This window comes from Chiloscyllium plagiosum, unplaced genomic scaffold, assembly GCF_037043375.1.
Source record: "Chiloscyllium plagiosum isolate Xiang-an unplaced genomic scaffold, Cpla_swu_hap1 HiC_scaffold_36, whole genome shotgun sequence".
Classification (NCBI taxonomy): Eukaryota; Metazoa; Chordata; class Chondrichthyes; order Orectolobiformes; family Hemiscylliidae; genus Chiloscyllium; species Chiloscyllium plagiosum.
The window spans coordinates 29218337-29245899 of NW_028270174.1; the positions used below are offsets into that span (position 1 = coordinate 29218337).

The window sequence follows — 27563 nt, forward strand, 5'->3', positions numbered from 1 at the left end:
TGCCTATTAAGATGGATGAAAATTATTCCAAAGCACTATTTTCAAAAAAAAAAAGCAGGCCCTTTTCTGGATTCCAAACAATTATAAATTCCTCAAGGATCTCAGTGAAAACCATAAGGATGGGTAAAGGCTGTTAGCTCTTTGAGCCTGTTACACCGTATATTAAGATCATGGCTGACCTGCAACCTAATGCCATGTTTGTCTTTGCCCAAATTTCTTACTACCTTAGTTTAACAAAAATCTATTAATCTCAGATTTTAAATTAAACATTAATCTGGTGTCAACAGCCATTTGTGGAAGAGAGTTCTAAACTTTAATCACCCACTGTGTGTAGGCAAAAGTGAGGACTGCAGATGCTGGAAATCAGAGTCTAGACTAATGTGGTGCTGGTAAAGCACAACAGGTCAGGCAGCATCCGAGGAGCAGGAAGCCCTTAATCAGGAAATTGCCCAAAACGTCGATTTTCCTGCTCCTCGGATGCTGCCTGACCTACTGTGCTTTTCCAGCACCACACTAATCTACACCCACTGTGTGTGCCATGTTTAATCTCGCTCCTGAAAGTTCTGACTTTTTTTTAAAAGACTATGACTCCAAATCTAAACTTGTTAACTAGCAGAACTAATTTCTATTTATTCTGTACTCCTTAATATCTTGAAAATACTGATCAAAAAGTATTAATTGACTATCCAAGTTTGTGCAATTATTACTGATAATTTAACCCTGGAGTTCAGATATTGTTAAAGAAAATGTACGCTGCATTTCAACAGGATCATATATCCTTCCCAGTTAAAATTCACACAACACCAGGTTATAGTCCAACAGGTTCATAGGATTGTAGGCCATTTAGCCAATCGAGCATGCCCTGCTATTAAACATCTAGGCTACTCATCTCCCCAGTGTCATTGTTCCACGCTTTCTTCTCATCCAGGATGACTTTAGTCTCCAGAAACCTATCAATTTAGTCTTGAACCTACTGAATTATTGAGCTTCTAGTCACCTGGAATAGAGAGTTCCAAAGATTGACTACCCTCTGAATGAAGAAACTCCTCCTCCACTCGATTTTTAATGGCCTACCCTTATACTAAGATTACATCCCCTTGTTCTTGAATTGTCATCATTGCCAATCACTGACTCACAAGAATGGTTGTACACATAAGGACATTCCATGTCACTGGTCATGGATTCTGAGGGTCCTTACATGGCTGATGAGTTCAATCCTAGAGCTGCACTCCTGACCACAAATTTGGCAGGTGTTTCTGGGAGGTGGAATTGGCCCTAGACATTCAGACCATTGGCATTTCTTTCTCTGGTTCCTTTTGCTAATGTGCGTTCTCAAAGAATTGTATCCCATCCTACAGGACATTCCTCCAAGTCAGCTTAATCTGAATGAGGGTCTCCCACACATTGACATCTATGTTGCATTTCTTGAGGGAAGTCTTCGAAATGCTTCGTCTGTCCTCTTTTCATTTGAGTGCCATTCCTGAGCTGGGTAAAGAATTTGGCTTTGCCACTCTTGAAATGGCAGCCAGGAGAAACATCCTATCTTATCTGTGTTGCCCTGTAAGAATTTTCTAAGTTGCAATGAGATCACTTCTAATTCTTTAGTGAATACAGACACAGTTTCCCTTACCTCTCCTCACAACAATCCTGCCATACCAGAGATTAATCTGATGACCCTCCATTGCACTCCTTCCATGGCAGATGTATGCTTTCTCTGATAAAGAGACTTGAACTGTACACAATACTCCAGGTGAGTTCTCACCAAAGCTCTGTACAACTGCAGCAAGACATCTTTACTTATGCATTCAAATTTCCAAGGAATGAATGCCAGTATACCATTTGCTTTTCCAAATGCTTTCTGCACCTGCATGCTACCTGTTAATGACTCAGATAATGATACTCAGATCGCTTTGGACACCTGCACTTTCTGACTTCTCACCATTTAAGAAATATTCTGCCTTGCTGTTTTTTTTCGACAAACATGAATAACTTCATACTTATTAATGTCATATTCCATCTGTCATGTTCTAGCCCATTCACTTAGCGTGTCCAAGTCCCCTTGCAGCTTGCTTGCACCTTGCTCACAATTTAAAGTTGGAAATAGCATAGTTGGTCCTGACATTCAAATAACTAATAATAGGTTGTGAGTGGTCCTAGTACAGGCCTTGCGGTACCTCACGAGTAACAGCATGTGATTCATTTATTCCTCTCAGCTCTTTGTCTGTTAACCCAATTCTTAATCTATACCACTATTTCCCTCATTCCATGTGCTATAATTACATCAACTGTCCTCCTTTGTGGGATCTTGTCAAGAGCCTTCTAAAAATCTAAATACACCATAACCACTGATTTTCTTTTGTCTATGCTGCAAGTAACGTCTAAAAAAAACTCTGAAAAGTTTGTCAAACATAAATTCCCTTTCATAAATCCATATTGACATTGCCCAATTTGAAATAATTTTATAAATCTTTAGTTATCATAGCTTTTATAATAGATTCTAACATTTTATGAACGATGAACATCAAGCTAACAGGTCTGTAACTCTCCATTTTCCATCCTTCTTAAATAGTGGAGTTATAGTTGCTGCCCTGCAGAATCTATGGAATTATGAAAGATTATCACCAGTGCATCTACTACCTCCACTGTTACTTCCTTCAACACTCTTTGATAAAGGTCATCTTGTCCAAGAGACTTACCAACCCTCAGTCCAGCTAATTTTTCAGTTACACAGCCCCTTTGTCACCTTGTGTTTCAGTCTAACTTCTCCACCTCCCTATAAGTTCTAATATAAATTCTCCTGTCTCCACTTGTAATGGACCCACTATTATTGTTGCGGATCTTTTTCCTTTCATGTATCAGACATACATCTCCAAGGCACTTTTATGTTCTTCACTCGCATGCTCTCTCTTCCCTTTTTTTATTGTGCCTTGGACTTCATTTGCTGGGACATGAATTAATCCAAATTCTTAAGTTTACCACTTCTGGCATTCTCATAAGTCATTGCTTTATATCAAATACAAATTTTAACTTCTTCCTTCACCGTGGTTTATGCACTTTCCCCTTTGAGTTTCTTTGCCTTAGAGTAATATTTATATGCTATAGACATGTGGTTGCTCCATCGATGTTGAGAAATGCTCACTACTCTCAGACAGATTATCCTCGGAGTCTCCAAACCAGACCCAAGGGTGGTATACCTAGTTAATGATCCCCATTCTACTAATGAATGCCAAGCTGCTACTAAAAATACTGTTGGTGAAGCAATGATTCTGCTGCAGAGAATGCTTGATCTGAACTTTACAATACTCACCAGAGCATATCTGTGATCTGCAGGTACAGTCCCTGATTTATATGCAGTCATTGAACATTTTACTGGTCGGTTGCCAGGTCCATGGGATTAGACTATTTGTTTTGACTTCCTTGGTCACCTCCTCCAATTGGAAGGCATTCCTTGAGGGATTCCCGTCTCCTAAGAAACCATGATCATACTCCTTCTGTCAGGTTCCATGACCAAATGCTTCAGTACCACTTCTGTTAACCTGATAACTCTCCTCCCTGCTGTACTGTTTCAGTTGCTTTGTTTTCCATTGCAGAAAATTGTGGTACTGCAGTCAGTAGCAGTTTCCTCTCAGTCAGTGCAACCTCCCTATTAGGGTAGACGTGGGCTACCCTAAAAGCAGGAAACTAACTGGTATACTAGTTAACCTTGCAAGCCATTGGATTCCCTAATGACCTATCAAACCCCTCTATTAAATCCCCGCTCAACCTTCTCCTTTAGCTTCTGAGGTTGATCCAAACAACAGAAGTACTTCATATCTAGAACCATTCCTAATATCTTTTTGTTACCAATGACACCACACCCTTCCTAATCTCCCTATCTAACAGCATTGTGGTCTATCTGCATCAAATAGACTGTAGTGGTTCAAGAACGCAGTTCATCACTGTCTTTCACGGGCAGTTCAGAAAATGCGAATACATTTTGGTTCTCATACATTATCCCTGTACTGAAATAGCCAAAGACCCCTTCTAATAAAAGCAAAATGGTGCAGACACTGGAAATTCAACATAGGCAGAGAATGTTGGAGAAACTCAGCAGCTTGAGAGAGAAAAGCAAAGTTAATGTTTCAAGTTCAATATGATGAAGTTCAAGCATGAACTTCGAAGGAAAGAAGAGTGAACTTTAAGGTATATCAGTAATTTCAGGCAGTTATTTTTGAGTTAAACAAGGCAACCAATTGAACATAAAGTTGAATATAAAATCATGATGGGCATGGATAGGGTGAATAGCTAAGAGGTGGGGAGTCTAAAACTAGAGGGTATAGGTTTGAGGTGAGAGGAGAAAGATTTAAAAGGGACCTAAGGGGCAACCTTTTCATACAGAGGATGGTGTGCATGGAATGAGCTGTCAGAGAAACTGGTGGAGGTTGGTACAATAACAATATTTAAAAGCCATCTGGATGGAAATATGAATATGAAGGGTTTAGAGTGATAGGACTAAATGTTGGCAAATGAGACTAAGTTAATTTAGGATATTTACTGTCATGGACGAGTTGGAGGGAAGCTTCCCTTTCCGTGCTGTACAACTCCATGACTCTGCAACTCTTTACCTACAAACGCTGTCAGACCTGCTGAGTTTCTCCAGGATTCCCCATATGTGTTTTAAAGATCCCCTTGTCAAAGTCAAAGTTAATCACTTTCTCAACCTGCCATTAAGAATTTCTGCATTTATGTATACATATTACACATCTCTGGATCCTGCGTTTCTGCCCTTTGAAACTGAATAATTATCGTATACGAGCTGCCTCAAATGGATCAGCGGCGCGCGGGTTGCGGATTAGAATCTCATAAACAGATGAAGGCAACTTTATGTACAAATTGACTGCCTTGTTTGACTCGAAAATAAATACCTGAAGTTACTGATATAACTTAAAGTTCACTCTTCTTCCTCTCGCAAGATATTCCTGAGCTGATAATCATCCTCTACTTACGCCGTGATCCAAGATAGGTTTCCACTTAAGAGGTGCTATTAAAGTGCATGGTTCCTTAGTTTAAACGAATCGCAAAAAATATGGGTAAGATAGGTTTTGCAAATTCAGTTGCACGTAAATGAACTGGCAGGACTTTCTCCAAAGAGTCAGAAAGTAAACCGGGAGCCGCACCTACTTCCTAACCTTCCATCAGGAAGTCAGTGTAAGAGCAGAACTGAGGGAATCACCTTGTGTTAACTTTAAGCTATGGGGCTGAATTCCTGCTGATATAATGAGTAATCTGGTCACAGCGATCCACAAGCTGTGTTTTAATAAAAGCAAAATACCGTGGGTACTATTTGTATTTTATTATCTTGCTGGTTCCATTACCTTCACCTTATGATAATTTTACAATGTAACACCGTAACGTACAGGAAGAAAATCGGGATCTGATGTTGTGTCACTGATATTGTCTGGATAAAGAATAAAATAAATTTATGATGAAAATGCAGAGTTTTGGGGAAATACACACAACCAGCAAAGTTGGCGCTTGACGCGAACCACCACGCACGCGTTCGGGAGGACCACACGCGGTCCTCCACAGTCCCGTCATGCTCCGCTCCAGGGAGGTCAGCCGATGGTGTGCGGGTTCGCGGGGGGAGCGGCGCGTGCGCAGTGGCGGCTGACCCGGAGGGAGCCGGCGTTGCCGCTGACTGCCGCCCCCGCCATTTTGGTTGAGGGTTTTTTTTTTCTCCTTTCCCCCCCACCCCCTCCCTCCGCTGGATTCAGTGCTGCAGGGAGCGGAGCGCAAGAGAGAGAGAGAGAGAGAGAGAGAAAACACGTGAAGGCGGAGGTCCCGCTCGAAGGGAGAGCAAACTGTGGGGCCGTGGAGTGGCTGGGGGTGGGGGGGGGAAAGAGAAGGAAGAAGTGTGTGTAAGTGAGAGAGAGGGAAGAGGAGGAGAGAGAGAGAGAGGGGGGGGAAGGAAAAAAAGCAAAGCGGCCCATGAGCTGAGCAGCCCCAAGGACCGTATTCGGGAGCAAGAGAAGCACCAAAGACAGCGCGTGTCTCACTCAACCCGGCGAACCGGCCACCGAGCCCGCTGCACCAGAGCCAGCCATGCCGTCGATAGCGCTGCCAGCCAAGGAGAACGCCCTCTTCAAGCGGATCCTGGTGAGTGTTTTTGGGGGGGGGGGGGATCCAGAAAGTGTGCCTTCCCCGGGAGATCCGAACACTTTTTTTGTCCTCTACCCTCCCTCGCGGCGGTGGCGGCACAATTTGCCCCACAACCGGCACATTCTCTCCGCACACTCACTCCCTACCCCGTTAAAACCTCCAAAGCGGAAACTGCGGCTCCTGCATCCATTTTCGTGCCTTTCCAAAGTTGAAACTTTACCCCGACTCCCGTTCCGCGGCGGGCATGTGTGTCTACTCCGATCCTCCCCCTCCCCCTCCCCATACCGCGGCCTCGCATCTCTCCTCGTCCCCAGGCTCACCCTCCCGGGGGGGACGGGAAACACTCTCGCCCGATTGACCGGCTCGCACCGTGTTCGCGTTCACAACATTTCCCCCTCCTCTGCCCCCGACCCCCCAACACACACAAACCGCAGCCGCTTGTCGACGAGCGTCTCCTTGCCTTCCTCCACCCTGGCCATCGGGGCCTGCACGCTGCAGTCAAGTGGCATGTGAGCGGCGGGGGCTCAACCCACCAGCGCCTCCACAATCTGGGAGTTTGCTCGGTCGTCCCGCCAGCCGCTGCCGACGGTTCTCTCCCTCGCTCCCTGCAAGCGCCTGCTCAACCCAAACACGTGAAACGCGGTGGATTGGAGGCCGGTGTGAGATTTCGAGCCGCTCCCCGCTTCTTGAGCAGTGAGGCCCCAGGCCTTGCACCACCTCTTTGTTGCAATCGTATTGACATTTTTTTTGTTAAACACAACTTGGATTTTGTTGTCCACAAATTGAGAGTGGATACTGAATCAACTGCTTGGGTCTCACGTAGGTATTTTTAAAAAAAAAACACTTTCCTGTGAAATTACCTTGCATAGTTCAATACAGGCCTTGTATAGGCCTCAGCATGTAGAACATGCCTTTTAAACCTTCTGGGAGGCATAAGTTGTTTAGATTCCCATATGCTAGATGGGCCACAAGTTGTAATTGTGTGCCTTTATATAAAAAATACAAGCAAAAGGAAGAAAAACAGTACTGTGGTTCAACTTTGATGTGAGGGGTAAAGTGTAAAATAGTTTGTGTTTATTTACTGCCTTCTGCATACCAAACTTTGGTTGAGATTGTGAATTTGTTTTTAAAGCAGCCCAAATAAGGCAGCAAATAAAGCTTACTAGTACAATAGATTGATAAATGTTCTGTAGTGCTGAAAATGTGTTGCTGGAAAAGCGCAGCAGGTCAGGCAGTATCCAAGGAGCATGAGAATCGACGTTTCGGGAACGAGCCCTTCTTCCTGGAGAAGGGCTCATGCCCGAAACGTCGATTCTCCTGCTCCTTGGATGCTGCCTGACCTGCTGCGCTTTTCCAGCAACACATTTTCAGCTCTGATCTCCAGCATCTGCAGTCCTCACTTTCTCCTCAAATGTTCTGTAGTGTCCTGCAATATCCCAGGTTCAGTACGATTTTTGATATTGAATTGGGATGTTATGCTTGTCTAGAAGGGGCTTTGAATACTAATAGAATAACTACTTGCACTGTGTCTGTCTGTTTAATCATATTGGGAATATTTGAATTTAGTTCTCAAATGACACGGTGAATAATTTAATCGGAAAACAATTAGATGGGCATGATGTATGTTCATAGGAACAGGCATTCTGAAGTTTTTTTTTTAAGTCTGCCTTTCTTGCACTTAACCTTTAAATACTTTGAGTGAACAGTCCAAAATGTCATTCTGCTAAAGGAAAAATGTTGTTAAACTTGAATGGGTTCAGAAAAGATTTACAAGGATGTTGCTGGGATTGGAAGATTTGAGCTTTAGAGAGAGGCTGAATGGGCATTTTTTCCCTGGAACATTGGAGGCTGAGGGGTGACTTGAGGTTGAAAAAAATTGTGGGAGTCCAAAACTAGAGGACATAGGTTTAAGGTGAGAGGGGACAGATGTAAAAGGGACCGGAGTTGCAGTTTTCATGTAGATGGTGATGCCTTTATGGAATGAGCTGCCAGTGGAGGTGGGTGCAATTACAACATTTAAGAGGTATCTGGATGGATACATGAATGGGAAGAGTTTAGAGGAATGAGGCCAAATGCTGGCAAATGTGATTAAATCAGTTTAGGTTGTCTGGTCAGTGCAGATGAGTTAGACCAAAGGGTTTGTTTCTGTGCTGTTTAACGCTAACTCTGTCATCACTGGCCACATCTCTTTATCAATTTGTAAATAGGTTTGCATGGTATCAAATATTTGCCATCTATGGAATTGTTAGACAGCTAGTACCCTGAAGCTAAGTGCAGCAGCTTTTTTAGCCCTGACTGTATAACTATGAAAATATTAAAATAATAGAGCAATCGCCTTATTAGTGATTCCACAGAAACTGAAGGGCCAAGATCTGCATTGACAAAGCAATGTGAGCCACAAATATTTTGGATGACAAACAACTGAACTTTCAATCCATCCATGGAAGCCAAAGGTTTGATTTTTTACATTGGTCTCTATGAACCTTTGCCCAAAATGGAGAAGGTACATCAATGGTAAATATTTGATATGCAGTTGCTGCTCTAAATTTATCCAGCTGTTTAAATGATATCCAGTAAATGTCAGGGAGGTTGCCATAGTCTTACCAGACCATAGGATTGCTCTCAGAGAGACACGCTGGTGGTGATTTTAACCCGAGGGCCACAAGGGAGAGACTGAGGAGGAGAGTCCTTCATGGTAACCTCAGCCGGTGCAGAAATGGAACCCATGCTGTTGGCTTTGCAAAACAACCGTCTAGCCATGCATTTTTGTAATAAATGATACAAGATTCCTTCAAAGTATTTTTCTCACATTAGATTAGATTCCCTACAGTATGGAAACAGGCCCTTCGACTCAACAAGTCCACACTGACCCTCTGAAGAGTAACCTTCCCAGACCCATTCCCCATATTTACCCCTGACTAATGCACCTAACACTATGGGCAACTTAGCATGGCCAATTCACCTAACTGCATGTCTTTTGGATTGTGGAGCACCCAGAGGAAACCCACGCAAACATGGGGAGGATGCGCAGACTGCACTCAGACAGTCGCCTGAGGCGGGAATTGAACCTGGCACCGTGAGGCAACAGTGCTAACAACTGAGTCATCATGCTGTCCTTTACAGATTCTATTTGAGTAGTTTCTTACGAAAGCAAAGCCGTCAAATTCACCAAATCTGAGATGTAGGGAAATAAACATCCAGAAATCCATTTGAAAGACATCATAGAAAGATGTGCTTTTAGTAATGCATTTGATTCTAGAAGATATTCCAGAATGATAGTCAATGCAGTGTCTTTGAAATGTAGTCAGTGTGTTATAATATAGGATTGGAAACAATCAATATTTGCATAACATGTTCCGAAAACTGTATTGTCAAAGAAGACCAGATTATGAATGTTGTTTGAGGTAAACAACACAGTGGCACAGTGCAGCACGGTGGCTCAGTGGTTAGCACTGCTGCCTCACAGCGCCAGGGACCCGGGTTCAATTACCACCTCGGGCAACTATCTTTGTGGAGTTTGCACATTCTCCCTGTGTCTGCGTGGGTTTCCTCCAGGTGCTCCTGTTTCCTCCCACAGTCCATAGATGTGCAGGTTAGGTGAATTGGCCATGCTAAATTGCCCATAGTGTTAGGTGAAGGGATAAATGTAGGGGAATGGGTCTGGGGTGTTGCCCTTTGGAGTGTCGGTGGGGACTTGTTGGGCCGAATGGCCTGTTTCCACACTAAATAATCTAATCTAAATGTAGGCCTCTACACTGGGATTAATCACCTGTTCAACGTAATGCCATGAAATTGAGCAGATAGGAACCTCAGTTTAACAATGCATTTGAATGATTGCACCTGACAGTGCAGCACCCTTTCATTACTGCGCAGGAATATCTGGAATGCGCATCTGACGAAGAGGAACAAGTGTTATTAAGTGACTTACATTTTACACTGTTAGTATATGATACTGCAGTACCCTGTACTGATTAACAACTTACCAATTGTATGGAAATTTGATGTCACGTTTTCCAAAAATACAAGTGTATGTAAGCTATGATTTACAAGTTTTTGGATTTCAAAATTGCAGGTGGATGCTAGGAGAAGGATTAATTGTTCATCAAATGCATCAGGATGTTAATTATACAGTTTGAACAGGATAGAGTCAGGATGATGAAGTCTTGTAAAGTTTTGTTCCATTTGGTCAGCAATTTATAGTTAGATTCAGTTGAAATATGTACCCCATACCAAATTCATGTGGTGGTTCTGTTTGCCTAACTGTGAAAATAGTTTAAACTTACAGACTGAGTGAGAAAGTGAGGACTGCAAATGCTGGAGATCAGAGCTTAAAAATGTGTTGCTGGAAAGACGCAGCAGGTCAGGCAGCATCAAAGGAGAAGGAGAGTCCCTATACACCTCCATCCCCCATCACGAAGGCCTCAAAGCCCTCCGCTTCTTCCTTTCCCGCCGAACCAACCAGTACCCTTCCATTGACCCTCTCCTTCGACTGACTGAACTGGTCCTCACTCTTAACAACTTCTCCTTCCAATCCTCCCACTTCCTCCAAACCAAAGGAGTAGCCATGGGCACCCGCATGGGCCCCAGCTATGCCTGCCTCTTTGTTGGATATGTGGAACAGTTCATCTTCCGCAGCTACACTGGCACCTTTTCCTCCGCTACATTGATGACTGTATCGGCGCTACCTCGTGCTCCCACGAGCAGGTTGAACAGTTCATCCACTTTACTAACACCTTCCACCCTGACCTCAAATTTACCTGGACCGTCTCAGACTCCTCCCTGCCCTTCCTAGACCCCTCCATTTCTATCTCGGACGACCAACTCAACACGGACGTATACTATAAACCGACTGACTCCCACAGCTACCGATATTACACCTCTCCCACCCTGCCCCCTGTAAAAACACCATTCCATATTCCCAATTCCTTCGCCTTCGCCGTATCTGCTCCCAGGAGGACCAATTCCAATACCGAACAACCCAGATGGCCTCCTTCTTCAAAGACCGCAATTTCCCCTCAGATGTGGTTGACAATGCTCTCCACCGCATCTCCTCCACTTCCCGCTCCTCCGACCTTGAACCCCGCCCCTCCAATCACCACCAGGACAGAACCCTACTAGTCCTCACCTACCACCCCACCAACCTCCAGATACCCTCGGATCATCCTTTGTCATTTCCGCCACCTCCAAACGGACTCCACCACCAAGGATATATTTCCCTCCCCATCCCTATCAGCGTTCCGGAAAGACCACTCCCTCCATGACTCCCTTGTCAGATCCACACACCCCACCAACCCAACCTCCACTCCCGGCACCTTCCCCTGCAACCGCAAAAAATGCAAAACATGCGCCTACACCTCCCCTCTCACTTCCCTCCAAGGCCCCATGGGATCCTTCAATATCCATCAGAAATTCACTGCATCTCCACACACATCATTTACTGCATCCGCTGCACCCGATGTGGCCTCCTATACATTGGGGAGACAGGCCGCCTACTTGCGGAATATTTCAGAGAACATCTCTGGGACACCCGCACCAACCAACCCAATCGCCCCGTGGCTGAACACTTCAACTCCCCCTCCCACTCCGCCAAGGACATGCAGGTCCTTGGCCTCCTCCATCGCTAGACCATAGCAACACGACGCCTGGAGGAAGAGCGACTCATCTTCCGCCTAGGAACCCTCCAGCCACAGGAGATGAATGCGGATTTCTCCAGCTTCCTCATTTCCCCTCCCCCCACCTTTTCTCAGTTCCAGCCCTCAGATTCAGCACCGCCTTCTTGACCTGCAATCTTCTTCCCGACCTCTCTGCCCCCACCCCCTCTCTGGCCTATCACCCTCACCTTAACCTCCTTCCACCTATTGCATTCCCAATGCCCTCCCCCAAGTCACTCCTCCCTACCTTTTATCTTAGACTGAGTGAGACCCAAGAAACTACAATAGGCCATTCAGTTCCTCAAGCCTGTTCTACAATTCACTTTAATTGCGGTCATCAGACTGTTAGTTACTTTAATTGCCTTTCTTGTTACATGTCAAACCCATTTCTAACAAAATTCCATTAACTTCATTTGACCCTGAATCCATAGCCTTTTAGGTATGAGGGTGAGTTTCAGATTTTTGCTACAATTATATGACAAATTTCACTCTTGGACAGCTGAGCTTTAATTTTAAGATTATACCCTTTTGTTGTGTAATATCCCTTCAGACACAGTGCTTTACTTAAATAAATCCTTTTATCACTAAGCACTCTGATTTGCTCACCACTCTGTTCTACAGGGAATACAGGCCACTTTCATGCTTCCTGTTCTCAGTTCATGGTATCATGGTGAATCTATTTGTACCTTTTCCAAGGCCACTTTTTTCTAAAGAGGTTTAGTACCCAAACCTGAATGTGGCACTTTGTAGTTCTTTTTGAATACTTGTATCTGAGTAATAGCTTCTAGGATTTGTGCCCTTGCCTTTTGAATTGCCAGTTTTATCAGCTTATTTAGTCTATGGCCTGTTGCTCCAATTGATACAAAGTTTATAGATTATGGCAATCACAGCAGAAATGTGTTTGCCTTTACTTTGCTTACATGTTGACTACATGCTCCCTTTCGGCCATGACAAGCTATAGTCTTAGTAGTGTCAATTATCACTTTTCTGATTGATGTTTACATAAAAGTGCTTTTCTAACTGGGGCAAAGAATGAAATATGCATTGTGGACTGTGTTGTAAAGATGAAGGTGCATCCACTCAGAGCAGACCATGTGGCCATCAAGATAAACCATTCATGTTGCCTATTTACCTTTGCACTTTGGTGGTTTTTGGGAGAGGAGAGATGGATTTTCTCAAGGCTTCAAAAGTGACATCTAGGTTGCTGTTGACTTTAGATATGGAACTATATTTGTGTCGTGAAATTCAGAGGCCTTAACAGAGCTGGCTGGGGAACACTAGTTGTCATGCCCTGACAACCTGGGAACTAACATTTTATTCTTCCTACCTCCCAATGAATCACTGAACAATGTCATAAGGTTAGCTCTAACTTTATATGTTCAATTTGTTCATCCGTGATGTAAAGATTTTATTGGGCTTTCTCTAAAAGTCCATTCCAACATGTCCTATACATTTCCTGTGAAGAATGCCCATGAATTTGCCGAAAGAAAACAGATAAATTAGCCATATGTGGTTTAAATGCTGGCAAATTCACACAGCAGACACATCAGCTGATACCTTCCAAGTGCACGATCACTGTGCCTCAAATATATTCCAGTAACTTGTTCACAATTGGTGTTAACTGACGAGATGTAGTTTTCATTTCTACCTGCCTTGGTAAACAGAAACGTGATATGACACCCAACAAGTACCTGTCAGTCAAGTTAACATTGTTGCGAAAGTTTTTAAAAAGTATCTTGGGATTAGTGATCATTTGGTTACCTTTGGAAAGCTGGACCAGATTTGTTAAGAGCAAATTTATTATTTTTTTTAAAAAGTCTGAGGATTTTGTGTTTGTGGCAAACGTAAATTCCCCAAAGGCATTTGATAAATTTGCTGTGTAGTTTTGAAGGAATTTCTTTGTGGAATAAAAAGGGTCAGTCATAGCATGGATGTCAAGTTAGCTCCAAAAAACAGGGTATGTTGGTAAAGGTATTTTTCAGACTGCTGAAAGGTGTATAGTGGGATTCCCCAGAGGTTGGTAATAAGGCTGTAGCTTTTTTTGATCTGTATCAGTGACCTATTCTTTGTGCACAGTTGCTGCCATTCAGTGAGATCATGGCTGGTCATGCTCGTGTCCACTTTACTGCCTTTTCCCATAATGCTGGATTCAATGATTATAACTCAGTGTCATAGAGATGTATAGCACGGAAACAGGCCCTTGCGTCCAACTCGTCCATGCTGACCGGAAATCGCAACGTAATCTAGTCCCACTTGTCAGCACCCGACCCATGTCCCTCGAAACCCTTCCTATTCATATACCCATCCAGGTGCCTTTTAAATGTTGCAATTGTACTAGCCTCCACCACTTTCTAGTTTTGCACTCCCCCATCCCATGGAAAACATCTTGTCTATATTTGCTATCCTCATGATTTTATAAACCTTTGAGCTCTTCCCTCAGCCTCCGACATTCCAGGGAAAACAGCCCTAGCTGGTTCAACCTCTCCCTATAGCTCAAATCATCCAACTCAGGCAACGTCCTTGTAATTTCTTTCTGAACCTTTTCAAGTTTCACAACATCCTTCTGATAGGAAGGAGCCCAGAATTGCATGCATTATTCCAAAAGTGGCCTGACCAATGTCCTATGCAACCACAACGTGACCCCCCCAACACCTGTGCTCAATATTCTGACCAATAAAAGAAAGTATACCAGACGCTTTCTTCACCATCCTAAGTGTATAAGTCCTGCTAAGATTTGCTTTCCCAAAATGCAGCACTTCACATTTATCTAAATTAAACTCCATCTGCCACGCCTCAGCCCATTGGCCCACCTGATCAAGATCCCGTTGTAATCGGAGGTAACCTTCTTTGCTGTCCACTACACCTCCAATTTTGGTGTCCTCTGCAAACTTACTAACTATACCTCTTATTCTCGCATCCAAATCATTTATATAAATGATGAAAAGTAGTAGACCCAGCACCGATCCTTGTGGCACCCCACTGGTCATAGGCCTCCAGTCTGAAAAACAACCCTCCAACACCACCCTCTGTCTTCTACCTTTGAGCTAATTCTGTATCCAAATGGCAAGTTCTCCCTGTATTCCATGAGATGTAACCTTGCTAACCAGTCTCCCATGGGGAACCTTGTTGAATGCGTTACTGAAGTCCATAAAGACCACGTCTACTGCTTTGCCCTCATTAATCCTCTTTGAGTTTTTTTAAAGAAGTAACAATCAGGTTTGTGAGACACGATTTTCCATACACAAAGCCATGTTGACTATCCCATATCAGTCCTTGAACTTTCAAATACATGTACATCCTGTCCCTCAGGATTTCCTCCAACAACTTGCCCACCACTGACATCAGGCTCACCGGTTTATAGTTACCTGGCTTGTCCTTACCACCTTTCTTAAATAGTGGCACCACGTTAGCCAACCTCCAGTCTTCTGACACTTGACCTGAGAGTATCAATGATACAAATATCTCAGCAAGGGACCCAGCAATCACTTCCCTAGCTTCCCATAGAGTTTGAGGGTACGCCTAATCAGGTCTTGGCAATTTATCCACTTTTGTGTTTCAAGACATCCAGCACTTCCTCCTCTGTAATATGGACATTTTTCAAGATGTCACCATCTATTTCCCTACATTCTATATCTTCTACGTCCTTCTCCACAGTAAACACTGATGCAAAATACTCATTTAGTATCTCCCCCATCTCTTGCGGTTCCACACAAAGGCTGCCTTGCTAATCTTTGAAGGGCCCTATTCTCTCCCTAGTTACCCTTTTGTTCTTAATGTATTTGTAAAAACCCTTTGGATTCTCCCCAACCTACCTCAGCCTTGAATATACTTAATGATCCAGTCTCTACTGCCCTCTGGTTTAAAATAAAATTCCACAGATTCAGAAGCCGAAGCCCCACCCCCCAGCAGTGCTCATTTCAAAAGGATGTAGAGGGGTTAGTGGAGTATGTAGACGTGATGCTGATAAATTCTACTGCAGCTAAGTGTGAAGTATTAGGAAGAAAGCATAGTATAGCCTTAACTTGTGTATTATGTCCATGTCTTGACATCATATTTTAGGATTGGTTTGAATGTGTTCGGATATAGAAAAGATTTGTGAGAATATTTTCAGAGTTATATTAAAGTTATATGTGTTGACTGGAGATCCTGTGGTTGTTATCCTTGGAGGGGGACTTGATATCAGTCTAAAAATTGTAAAGGTCTATGGAAAGAAGAGTGGGGGAGAAACAGTTCCCATTGGCAGAAAGATTGAAATTAGGAATTAATCGTGGTGTGAAGAAACAATTTTTCAGTGAAAGGTTGGGATCTGTAATGCACTGACTCAGATTTTGGTGTATGCAGAGTCATTCGTGGCTTTTAAAACTGAATTAGACGTGTAACTGTAGAGTACCAATGTATAGGAATACTGGGAAAGGTAAGGGTAGGGCTGGCTGAGCAGCTTTGCAGAAAGTGGTGAGAATACAGGGCCAAATTACTGCCTTGGGTGCTGTTGCCATCTTTTGTGCTGTGTCACGATTCTATAATTCTGATGTTGGCAGCTTCCCAACAGCCACATTTTCTGAATCTAAAAATCTTCAGTAATTTATTTGAGATGAGATTGGAGTCTGTAGTTTGGATGAGCTAACTGACCATGATGATGGTTTACTAGAATCATTCACGCATCCTCAATTTCTGTAGCAAAGAGCATGAGTTCGGAGGTTTTCTCCACTTTGTGTCAGGTTCCGGAACTTGTCCTTAGAGTTAGGAGAACTTGGAATAGGAGGGTTTGGATTCAGGGCAAAGGAGGAGATTCTGCATAATATTTGGAGCTGGGCATCTAATCAAGAAGCAGAATCTCAAAAATGATAATCTCTGGATTATTATTTGAGCTGTTGGCAGTTTGGCACAGGGCAGTTCAAATTGGAGAGATACTGAAAGACTAGTGATCTTTGGACCCTGGCACCAGAACTAATGAAAATGGGGTCTGTTCTATGAGGGCAGTCTACCTAAATAGCTGTGAGTTACAAGTACGGAAGGACAGTTAAGCTAAATAGTTGGAGGCAATGGATCAAGTTTGGAAGATGTAACTCAAAAGAGTAGTGATGAGGCAAAAAAGAAGAACTATGGGAAATGATAGAATGGATGGTGATAGGAAGAGATGCCATGTACGATGTAAGAATAAATCATTGGAAAGGATTATATGAAAAGGAAAAGCGGATAAGACCAAAAATGTCTTTCTGCACGTGGCAATCAAATCAGAGCAGGCCCATATAGAATGAGAGTATGTATGATCCGGTCACCGTTGAAAGAGGAGCAGCTGCAGGATGATGTGGATTGATACCTGAATCCTGAAGTGTACATGACATTCTGTAAGGATAAGAATCTAGGAAAGGGTTGGATAGGATAGTTATTAGTTAACGATGGGATTGGCCTAATTGAAAGTGATAACTGGAGTTAGGAAACCAGGATGTTCAAATGATCTGGGTGGAGAAGCAAAATGTTAAAGAAAAGGAGTCACTTATGGGAGTAGCGCACAGGCTTCCTCACATTAACCACATAAAGGGAAAAATAATAAGAACTTGGCAGAAAGGCACATGGTAAGGTTTCTATTCTCAATATAGACAAGAAAGTCATAATCATACAGCCCAGAACCAGATCCTTCCATTCAACTCATCCATTCCAACGAGCTGATCCAATCTGACCTTGACCAATTGCCAGCATTTGGCCCATATCCCTTGAAAGCCTTCCTATTCATATATGGAAATGTGTTGCTGGAGAAGCGCAGCAGGTCAGGCAGCATCTAGGGAACAGGAGAATCGACGTTTCGGGCATTAGCCCTTCTTCAGGAATGAGGAAAGTTTGTCCAGCAGGCTAAGATAAAAGATAGGGAGGAGGGACTTGGGGGAGGGGCGTCGGAAATGTGATAGGTGGAAAAAGGTCAAGGTGAGGGTGATAGGACAGATTGGGGTGGGGGCGGAGAGGTCGGGAAGAAGATTGCAGGTTAGGGAGGCGGTGCTGAATTTGATGGATTTGACTGAGACAGGCTGGGGGGAGGGGAAGTGAGGAAACTGGTGAAATCCGAGTTCATCCCTTGTGGTTGGAGGGTTCCTAGCCGGAAGATGAGGCGTTCTTCCTCCAACCGTCGTTTCGCTGTGGTCTGACGATGGAGGAGTCCAAAGACCTGCATATCCTTGGTGGAGTGGGAGGGGGAATTGAAATGTTGAGCTACAGGGTGGTTGGGTTGGTTGGTCCGGGTGTCCCAGAGGTGTTCTCTGAAACGCTCCGCAAGTAGGCGGCCTGTCTCCCCAATATAGAGGAGGCCACATCGGGTACAGAGGATGCAATAGATGATATGTGTGGAGGTACAGGTGAATCTGTGGCGGATATGGAAGTTTCCTTTGGGGCCTTGGAGGGAGGTGAGAGGGGAGGTGTGGGCGCAAGTCTTGCATCTCCTGCGGTTGCAGGGGAAGGTGCCGGGAGTGGAGGTTGGGTTGGTGGGGGGTGTGGATCTGACGAGGGAGTCACGGAGGGAGTGGTCTTTACGGAATGCTGATAGGGGAGGGGAGGGAAATATATCCTTGGTGGTGGGGTCCGTTTGGAGGTGGCAGAAATGACGGCGGATGATGCGCTGTACATGGAGGTTAGTGGGGTGGTAGGTGAGGACCAGTGGGGTTCTGTCCTGGTGGCGGTTGGAGGGGCGGGGTTCAAGGGCGGAGGATCGGGAAGTGGAAGAGATGCGGTGGAGGGCATCGTCGATCACGTCGGGGGGGAAATTGCGGTCCTTGAAGAAGGAGGCCATCTGGGATGTGCGTTTTTGGAACTGGTCCTCCTGGGAGCAGATGCAGCGGAGTCGAAGGAATTGGGAGAATGGGATGGCGTTTTTGCAGGGGGCAGGATGGGAGGAGGTGTAGTCCAGGTAGCTGTGGGAGTCAGGGATATATTTCCACCACCAAGGATATATTTCCCTCCCCTCCCCTATCAGCATTCCGTAAAGACCACTCCCTCCGTGACTCCCTCGTCAGATCCACACCCCCCACCAACCCAACCTCCACTCCCGGCACCTTCCCCTGCAACCGCAGGAGGTGCAAGACTTGCGCCCACACCTCCCCTCTCACCTCCCTCCAAGGCCCCAAAGGAAACTTCTATATCCGCCACAGATTCACCTGTACCTCCACACATATCATCTATTGCATCCTCTGTACCCGATGTGGCCTCCTCTATATTGGGGAGACAGGCCGCCTACTTGCGGAGCGTTTCAGAGAACACCTCTGGGACACCCGGACCAACCAACCCAACCACCCTGTAGCTCAACATTTCAATTCCCCCTCCCACTCCACCAAGGATATGCAGGTCTTTGGACTCCTCCATCGTCAGACCACAGCGAAACGACGGTTGGAGGAAGAACGCCTCATCTTCCGGCTAGGAACCCTCCAACCACAAGGGATGAACTCGGATTTCACCAGTTTCCTCACTTCCCCTCCCCCCAGCCTGTCTCAGTCAAATCCATCAAATTCAGCACCGCCTCCCTAACCTGCAATCTTCTTCCCGACCTCTCCGCCCCCACCCCAATCTGTCCTATCACCCTCACCTTGACCTTTTTCCACCTATCACATTTCCGACGCCCCTCCCCCAAGTCCCTCCTCCCTATCTTTTATCTTAGCCTGCTGGACAAACTTTCCTCATTCTTGAAGAAGGGCTAATGCCCGAAACGTCGATTCTCCTGTTCCCTAGATGCTGCCTGACCTGCTGCGCTTCTCCAGCAACACATTTCCATCTCTGATCTCCAGCATCTGCAGACCTCATTTTCTCTTCCTATTCATATACTCAACCAGATGCCTTTTAAACATTGTTATGTATTCGTCTCCACCTCTTCCTGTGGCAGCACATTCCCTCTCCACCCCCCAACACACACACACACCACTTTCCTTCTGTGTGAAGCACTTGCCCCTTAGGTCCCTTTCAAATCCCTCCCCACCCCGAGAAAAAAGTCCATGGCTATTCACCCGACCCCTGCCCGCCATGAGTTTGTACACCGTTCAGCTTCCGATGCTCCAGGGAAAGTAGCCCCAGCGTATTCAGCCTCCTCCTATAACTCAAATTTTCCAATCCGGGCAACATCTTTGTGAAACCTTTATGAACCTTCTCAAGTATAACAACCTTCATGTAGAAAGGCAACCAGAATTGTGTGCAGCATTCTAAAAGTGGTCTCACCAATGTTCTATACAGCTGCAGCATGACCTTCCAACTCCTCTACGCAATGTGCTGACCAATAAAGGCAAGCATGTGAAATATCTTCATCACCAACCTATCTATCTGTGACTCCACTTTCAATGAACTTTGGAGAACAATGAGGACAAAATTAAATGTCTTTGTCATGGTTTCTTAGAACAGCACTGCTCAGAAGTTGACCAGTGAGCTGACTGCTACACCTGGCATTGTGCAATGAAATGGGATTGATTAATGAACTCAGTGAAGTTTTTCTTAAGCAACAGTGACCATTATATGATTGAATTCTACATTTAATTTAAGGGAGAAAGGAGTGGGTTTTACACTTGCTTAAAAACTTATGAAAAGGAGTGCTGGCTGAAATGAATTTGCAAATTAGCTTAAAGGATACATCAATTGAGGTGCAGTGAAAGACCTGTGAAGGGACATTTCAGCAGAAACCGATATATCGGTACATTCCATCAAGCAAGAAGATTTCAAGGGTCAGGCCCATCATGAAAATGCACCAAAAAGGTTAATGAAAGAGTATGGAGAATGGAGAGTGAAAAACCAAATGATGGCAAATGAATTGAATAGGTATTCAGAAAAGTCTTTACTAAAGAGGATATATGCAACATTCCAGAAATAGCTATACATCAGTAAATGGAAGGGCTAAAGGGAGGAATTCGGAAAAATCTCGATCACCAGAGAAGTGCTCTTGATTAATTGGGCTCAACCTCCCTAAGTTCAGGATTTCCCATTAGATTAAAATATAGCTAATACAAGTTCCTTATTCAAAAAGGAAGGGAAAATAGCAAAACACAAATCACTTTGGTTTAGCAGGATGTCAAGTTGGGCAAAGTCACTAGGGTTTTATGAAAGGGAAATCATGTTTTATCAATCTATTGGATTTTTTTGAGGATATACTGAGCTGTTGTTTAAAGGGAATTGGTGGTTATATTATGCTTCTTTTTCAGTAAAACATTTATTATACTTCAAAGTTTGTGCGAAGATTTGTAGCTCGGGTGCTCGTTGTGGTTCTGTTCGCCGAGCTGGAAGTTTTTGTTGCAAACGTTTCGTCCCCTGGCTAGGCGACATCATCAGTGCTTGGGAGCCTCCTGCGAAGCGCTTCTTTGATGATTCCTCCGGTGTTTATAGTGGTCTGTCCCTGCAGTTTCCTGACTTTTCCATACTGCCTTTCTTAAATAGTACCACCATGTTAGTCAACCTCTGGTCTTCTGGCACCTCATTCGAGACTATCGATTATACAAATATCTCAGCAAGGTGCCCAGCAATCTCTTCCGTAGCTTCCCACAGATTTCCAACGTACATCTGATCAGGTCTAAGGAAATTATCTACTTTTAAGATGTCCAGCATCACCACCTCTGTAATATGGAAGTTTATCTTTTAGATCCAGTCTATCCTTTTCTCTTACTACTTTAAAACTAATAGAATTTTGGTCATTGGCCCTAAAGTGCTCCCCATTGACACCTCAGTCACTTGCCCTGCCTTATTTCAAATAGGTTAAGTTTGCACCTTCTGTGGTAGGTACACCCACAAACTGAATCAGAAAACTTCCTTGCACACACTTAACAAATTCCTCTCCATCCAAACCCTTAACATTATGGGATCTCCAAGTCTATGTTTGGAAAGTTACAATCCCCTACCATTACGTCACTATTTTTCTTACAGATAACTGAGATCTCCTTATATATTTGTTTCTCAATTTCTCACTGATTATTTGGGAGGGGTTTTCTATAGTACAATCCCAATAAAGTGATCATCCCTTTTTTATTTCTCAGTTCCACCCATATAACTTTGGATGTATTCCCAGGAATATCCTCCATCACTATAGCAGTAATGTTATCCTTAACCAAAAAATTCCCCACGCCCACCCACTTGCTCACCTTTCTATCCTTACTATAGCATTTGTATCTTGGAATATTAACCTGCCAGTCCTGTCCATCCCTGAACCACGTCTCTGTAATTGGTATGATATCCCAATCCCATGTTCCCATCCAAGCCCTGAGTTCATCTGCCTTACCTGTTAGGCATCTTGATTGAAATACATACAGTTTGACTTAGCAGTCCTATCTCATTCTTTGCTTTGACTATTGTCCTTGCCTGCCCTGATTGGCTTACTACTTTTCCCAACTGTGCCAATGTCATATTGCTCTTTTTCCTCACTATCTCTCCCCACCCTCCCAGCAGTATATTTGTCCCCTTCAAAGTTATGGTCAATCCATCCTTCTTACACAGGTTAGTTCTACCCTAGAAGAGATTCAAATGATCCAAAAATGTGAATCCTTCTCCCCTGCACCAGCTCCTCAGTCACACATTCCTACTTTCACTAGCTTGTGGCACCATGAGTAATCTAGATGTTACTATCCTTGACTTCATTTTCAAAATTCCTGCTAAACTTTCTGTATTCTCTCCTTAGAATCCCATCTTTCTCTCTTCCTATGTAGTTAGTTCCAATGTGAACATCAGTCTGTGCCTCTGAGTAGAGAGTTCCCTATCACAATCAACCACTTGGAACATGGCACACGCCTCATTACAGTAGGGACCATAAACCTGGCTGTCAGTGAGGGTCCATCACCCCCTACATTTTCTGAAACAGCATACTTGTTTAAAGTGGACTTAGCCACAGGAGACTCCTGCACTACCTTTACTGGAGGTCACCCATGTACCTGACTCTATTCGCGGTTTATCATTCTTCCTACAACTGCCATCCATCAACCCCCAGCTCCATACATTCCTCATTGTCTGTAACTGCTGCTCCAACCAATCCATCCCACCTGAAGGGTTCTTAACCAAGCACACTTCCTGCAGACATAATCATTAGTAACATGGAAACTCTCGCTAATCTCCCACATCCGACAGGAAGAGCACATCACTTTACGAAAGGCCATCTTTGCACCTTAACTATCTACAGACCCAGAAAATAGCACCGTCTTACTACTCTTAAAAACACTTGCCAGGCTAACTTAGTAGCAATGCTTTATATTTTTAAAGTTTTAATCAAGAGACAGATCTCAGTGAAAAAAGATACGTAATCAAAAATAACCCACTCTGCTCACTATTGTACATTTGCAAAGAGAAAACTAGCCACTCGATCTAGCCCTGCTGTGATCTCCCCACAAGGTCAGCTGTCAATTTGGCTGCTTGTTTATTTTTCTTGGAAGAACTCATGTCCAGAGATACTTGAAATCAAACAGCAGAGACAGTAGCTGTGAAGGTTTGGTGCTGGGTCACGACAGCAGTGTAGCTTTCCTTCTCTGTTGATTCACTTCCCACCATGTGGTCACTACCTTTGTCGCCCTTTCTTCTTTTTTAAAGCGCCATAAAACAATGTAACAGTTTATAAAACAATAATTACTGTTCCTAGAACTTGAGGAAATCAGCTCCAATACTGAAAATATCTCAGAAAAAAAGAAGCAGTTCTTACAGTCACAATTTTTTCCTGTCCCCCATTCTGCATTATAAAGTTAGGAAAGTAAGTTGTAAAGAGTGAATAAGGCAACAAAAATATATAGGTTAAGTGGTCAGCATCTGGGAAAATGTATAGTTTTCCATTTTTGCAGAAGAATTGTGATAAATGGTGAGAGATTGCAGAACTCTAAAATGCAGAATGTCCCAATGCCTGAATTGCAAAATTGTTAGGTAGAAGGAAGAATTAGGAAATCTGATTGAATGTTAATGTTTATTGCAAAGACTATTGAATACAAAAATGTGGGGGACATTATACTCCAGTTATGCAGGGAAATAGTGAGACCATTTTGGTCATGTTAGTTAAGAAAGGATGTAAAAGCTTTGAATGCAGTTCAGAGAAGTTCTACCAGTTTAACATCTTGTATAGGAGAAAGTGAGGACTGCACATGCTGGAGATCAGAGTTAAGAGTGTGGTGCTGGAAAAACATAGGTCAGGCAGCATCCAAGGAGCAGGAGAATTGACGTTTATCGACGCATTGACTCTCCTGCTCCTCACTTGCTGCCCGACCTGTTGTGCTTTTCAGCACCACACTCTCGACTAATATCTGGTATAGACAAGCTCTTTTGAGGAAAGATTGGACAGACTAGCCTTGAATCTGCTGGAGTTTAGAAGAGTAAAATACTATCTTAAGATGTTAAGAGGTCTTGGCAGGTTAGAAAAGAAGAGGATCTTGTGTCAGAATCTAGAATTAAGAGTCACTGTATAAAAATGAGCAGTTGACATTTAAAACAGATAAGGTGAAATTTTTTCTCAGGGCCATGAATCTTTCTGAAAAGGTGATGGAAACAAATTTTTAAGTATTATTAAGGCAGAGGTATCTTTATTCTTGGTAAGGTAGAAGTGTGTTCAGGGGCATTCAGGAATATGGATTTGAGGTTACAGTCAGAGCAGTCACAGTCTTATTAAATGACAACGCATGCTCAGGCCCAGTTGGCCTATTGTTCTGTTTCTCTGTTGGTTATAAGTGCTGAGGACTGTTTCTCTGCAATCTTTTTTTTCCCTCCATTGTCATTTTTAAAACAAATGGTCCACAAAGGTTTTTGTATTTTGTTTTAACTTCTTACATCTTGTCCTCACAGTTAAAGCTAACAGTAATATGATTTTCTTAATCGTTATAATCAAGAAGGCAGCTCACCACCACCTTCTTGAGCGCAATTATGGTGGACAGTAAATACTGGCCAGCCAGTAGTGTCTTAGTGGTATGAATGGAATATTTTAAAAAAGTTAATTCATAAACATTTTTCTATTTTGTTACTTTATTTGTATTTTACTGCTTTTCATAGTTCTAATCAGTTGGATTTCCACATTTCCATACATTGAAGTGAACCTTTACTTTTATCTGCATTCTGTTCTTAGGATGACAATCTAGTACGATTGGTGTTTGAACATTATGCATGAAGTGCAAAATTTTCCTAATAGAATTTATGTACAAACACAGGCTAATCAACCCACCAGATCTGTGTGGAATTTATCTTCCACAAGCCTCATCCAATCCTGCTTCATCTGATCCTACTCATATATCTCTTAGCCACACATACCAAACTGGCTTCCTTTTAACTGCAGCGGTGGCGTTTGGTGATCATGTAGTTCACATGGTAGCAAGTTTGACGATGTAAATGTTGTCTGGTTAAGGGAGTTTCACCTGATTTGTTTTTTAGATTCATTAATGTTTATATTTATCGTCCCTCTGACTCCTTATTTGCTGCTTTTTGCTTAATTCACATTGTAACAAGAGTTCTTCTTGATTTGAACATGCTCTGCTTTTAGGTGATGCAATTAAGTTAATCAATTGTTGTTTTTTAGAATTGTGCACTGTTTTTGGGATCTCATTCTTGTGGTTCTATTTTATTTAAAATACAAATCAGTAGTCTTGATAGAATGACAGTTAGCTGTATTCACCATTCACTTAATTGGTTCATATATTATGTCAAAGAAAGGTGTGCATTTTGTATGCACTGTGAAGTTAGGTGGTCCGTGAAATTCACATACTTAATTTTAAAAGACATTTAAGTTCATGAATGTAGGCTGCACAAGCAGTGCAATATATATGATTCTACAGATGCATTTTGTCCCAAGACGTATACAAAAACTTTGATTTCTTCAGTATTCGAGGCTGATCTAAACGAATTGTCTTTTCTAATTTGAGGTTGTGGAGACTTAACTGGAGCTAGTCTTGTTCCTAATAGCTGTCTGGTGGTTGTCTTTTAAAGACATTCCTGATCAGGGACGATACAGTTATAACTGGGCAATCTTGTTCCTGGAGTCAGATCTTGGCACATGTTTAGCCACAACCAAATTCATTTGTGGGTGGGCACATGACTACAAGCAGCTTGATTGGAATATATAGTCTTATGCTATCTAGTCAATACCTGTGACTGTCTCCATGTAATCTACTGTTAATTTCAGCAAAGAATATCTGAGGAATCTGTTTTTCAGTGGAAGTGCACTATTCTGTGAAAACCAGCATGGGTAGGCAGTCAGATCTTTACTTGAAATAGTTGTAAGTTATTGCTTCAAAACTGTTAGCACTATATTCCCACTTCATTGCTGACTTCAAATGATCAAGTAACTCCTTTTTTAATATAGAATGATTGATTGAAGTATTGAGTAGGCTGTACACAATAATAACTGCCAATGAAATCCAATGGTCAGCTTTCTTTTTGTTAACTCCCTGTTGTTCCATGGATGGTTTTAATTGTCTGTATGCCTTGCAGAAATGGCAGATGTACATGTAAATAGGTGTTGACAGCTTTTTTATTGTTGGGGATTTGCATCAAGTTTGCTCTGCGCTAACTTAATGTGAGTACTTTGAAGTAACATTTTTCAGTTTGATATCTAGCATTCAAGAAAAATAAACTGAATACAGGCACAACCAGAAATTCATATGATCCAAGTACTGTACCTGTTCAGTTCTTTATCTTGAGATTCTTGTATATTTGATGCAACTGCAATACGCCAACTTCTGTGAACAGCCAAAATTGATTAAGCAAGTACAAGCTTTTGGAGGAACCCTTAACACTCTTCGCAAGGCTTGCGGAGTCATGTCAAGAGATCTGTCTTGACAAAAGGCACCAGTTCTTCCTTTGTACAAGATTTTATATCACAGTCAGTAATGCCCACAAGTCAGCCTTCAGCCACTCCCCCTTGTCACATGCCATTCAAGACACAGTGTAGTGATTTGATTATTGCCAGAAACAAGAATTAAATTGATTCTGAATTGCATGAGATGGCTATGTAAATGGATTATGAATAGCAGGAGATGGCATTGTAAATTTAGTCTGAATAGCAGGAGATAGTAATGTAAATATTTTTACATTCTAAGGCAAGACAGAGAAACATACCACCCTACCCCCAGGACATCCAATTTCTTGAAGGTCAGCACAGCAAATTAACCCTTTAAGATCTCATTCCCTCCTTATCATTCCGTGATAATAAAAATGGAAGCTGAAAAAGACACTATCAGCTTATTCATAATCTTACAGCCAGTATTTAAGCATGTTATTGACAGACAACATACAATGATTATAACAACAAAATATACTAGCCTATGCAATCGATAGGATCCACAGGATCTTCTCACATGGAAAAAAGGTTCACCAGTAAAGTTCTTAAATACACAGTTCTTAGTGACCACTCCACCCTTTCAAATTGAATGGAAACGTGTCAGTTATCCAAAGTCTCTTTCAGTAAACTCCAACCTGAAAACAAAATCCAGTCTGTCCTTGCCTATCTCTCTGGAAGTGTGCGCAAAATCTGAATTCTTGGAGAAGGCCAATTAAAAAAACTTAACAAAACTGACTAGACTTCCATCCTTGTGGGGATGCTTCAGATGGAGGATGCCAGCACATCTGAGCGTGAGGTGCTGCAACTGCAGCAGCCATTTCTTCTGATCCATTTAAGGGGTATGAAGGTTCACTGATCAAGTTAACAACAAAACGGCCAGTTGGCTTTGTTACATTTGACAGGAGAGCAGGAGCAGAAGCAGCAAAGAATGTTATATAACACAAGGACAGACTGGATTTTGTTTTCAGGTAGGTGAACACAGCATTCTTTGCTGCTTCTGCTCCTGCTCTCCTGTCAAATGTCACAAAGCCAAC

General features: G+C 43.0%; 1 protein-coding gene and 1 long non-coding RNA gene across 3 annotated transcripts in view; one reads left to right on the forward strand and one right to left on the reverse strand.

The window, feature by feature from the left end:
* Positions 1-5131, reverse strand: part of LOC122539360 (uncharacterized) — a 30919-nt gene extending 25788 nt beyond the window's left edge. The window contains exon 1 of the long non-coding RNA XR_006309053.2: positions 4986-5131. This is a non-coding gene — a long non-coding RNA (uncharacterized LOC122539360). The remainder of the gene's footprint in view (positions 1-4985) is intronic.
* Positions 5132-5803: 672 nt separating this feature from the next.
* naa15a (N-alpha-acetyltransferase 15, NatA auxiliary subunit a) overlaps positions 5804-27563 on the forward strand; it is a 99272-nt gene continuing 77512 nt past the window's right edge. The window contains exon 1 of one of the 2 annotated variants that reach the window (XR_006309052.2): positions 5804-6135. Coding sequence is in view for 1 of the 2 variants with exons in the window: in XM_043674102.2 (XP_043530037.2) it covers positions 6082-6135 (54 nt within the window). In the remaining variant the exon portion in view is untranslated. The remainder of the gene's footprint in view (positions 6136-27563) is intronic. The other variant, XM_043674102.2, reaches the window with a different exon arrangement.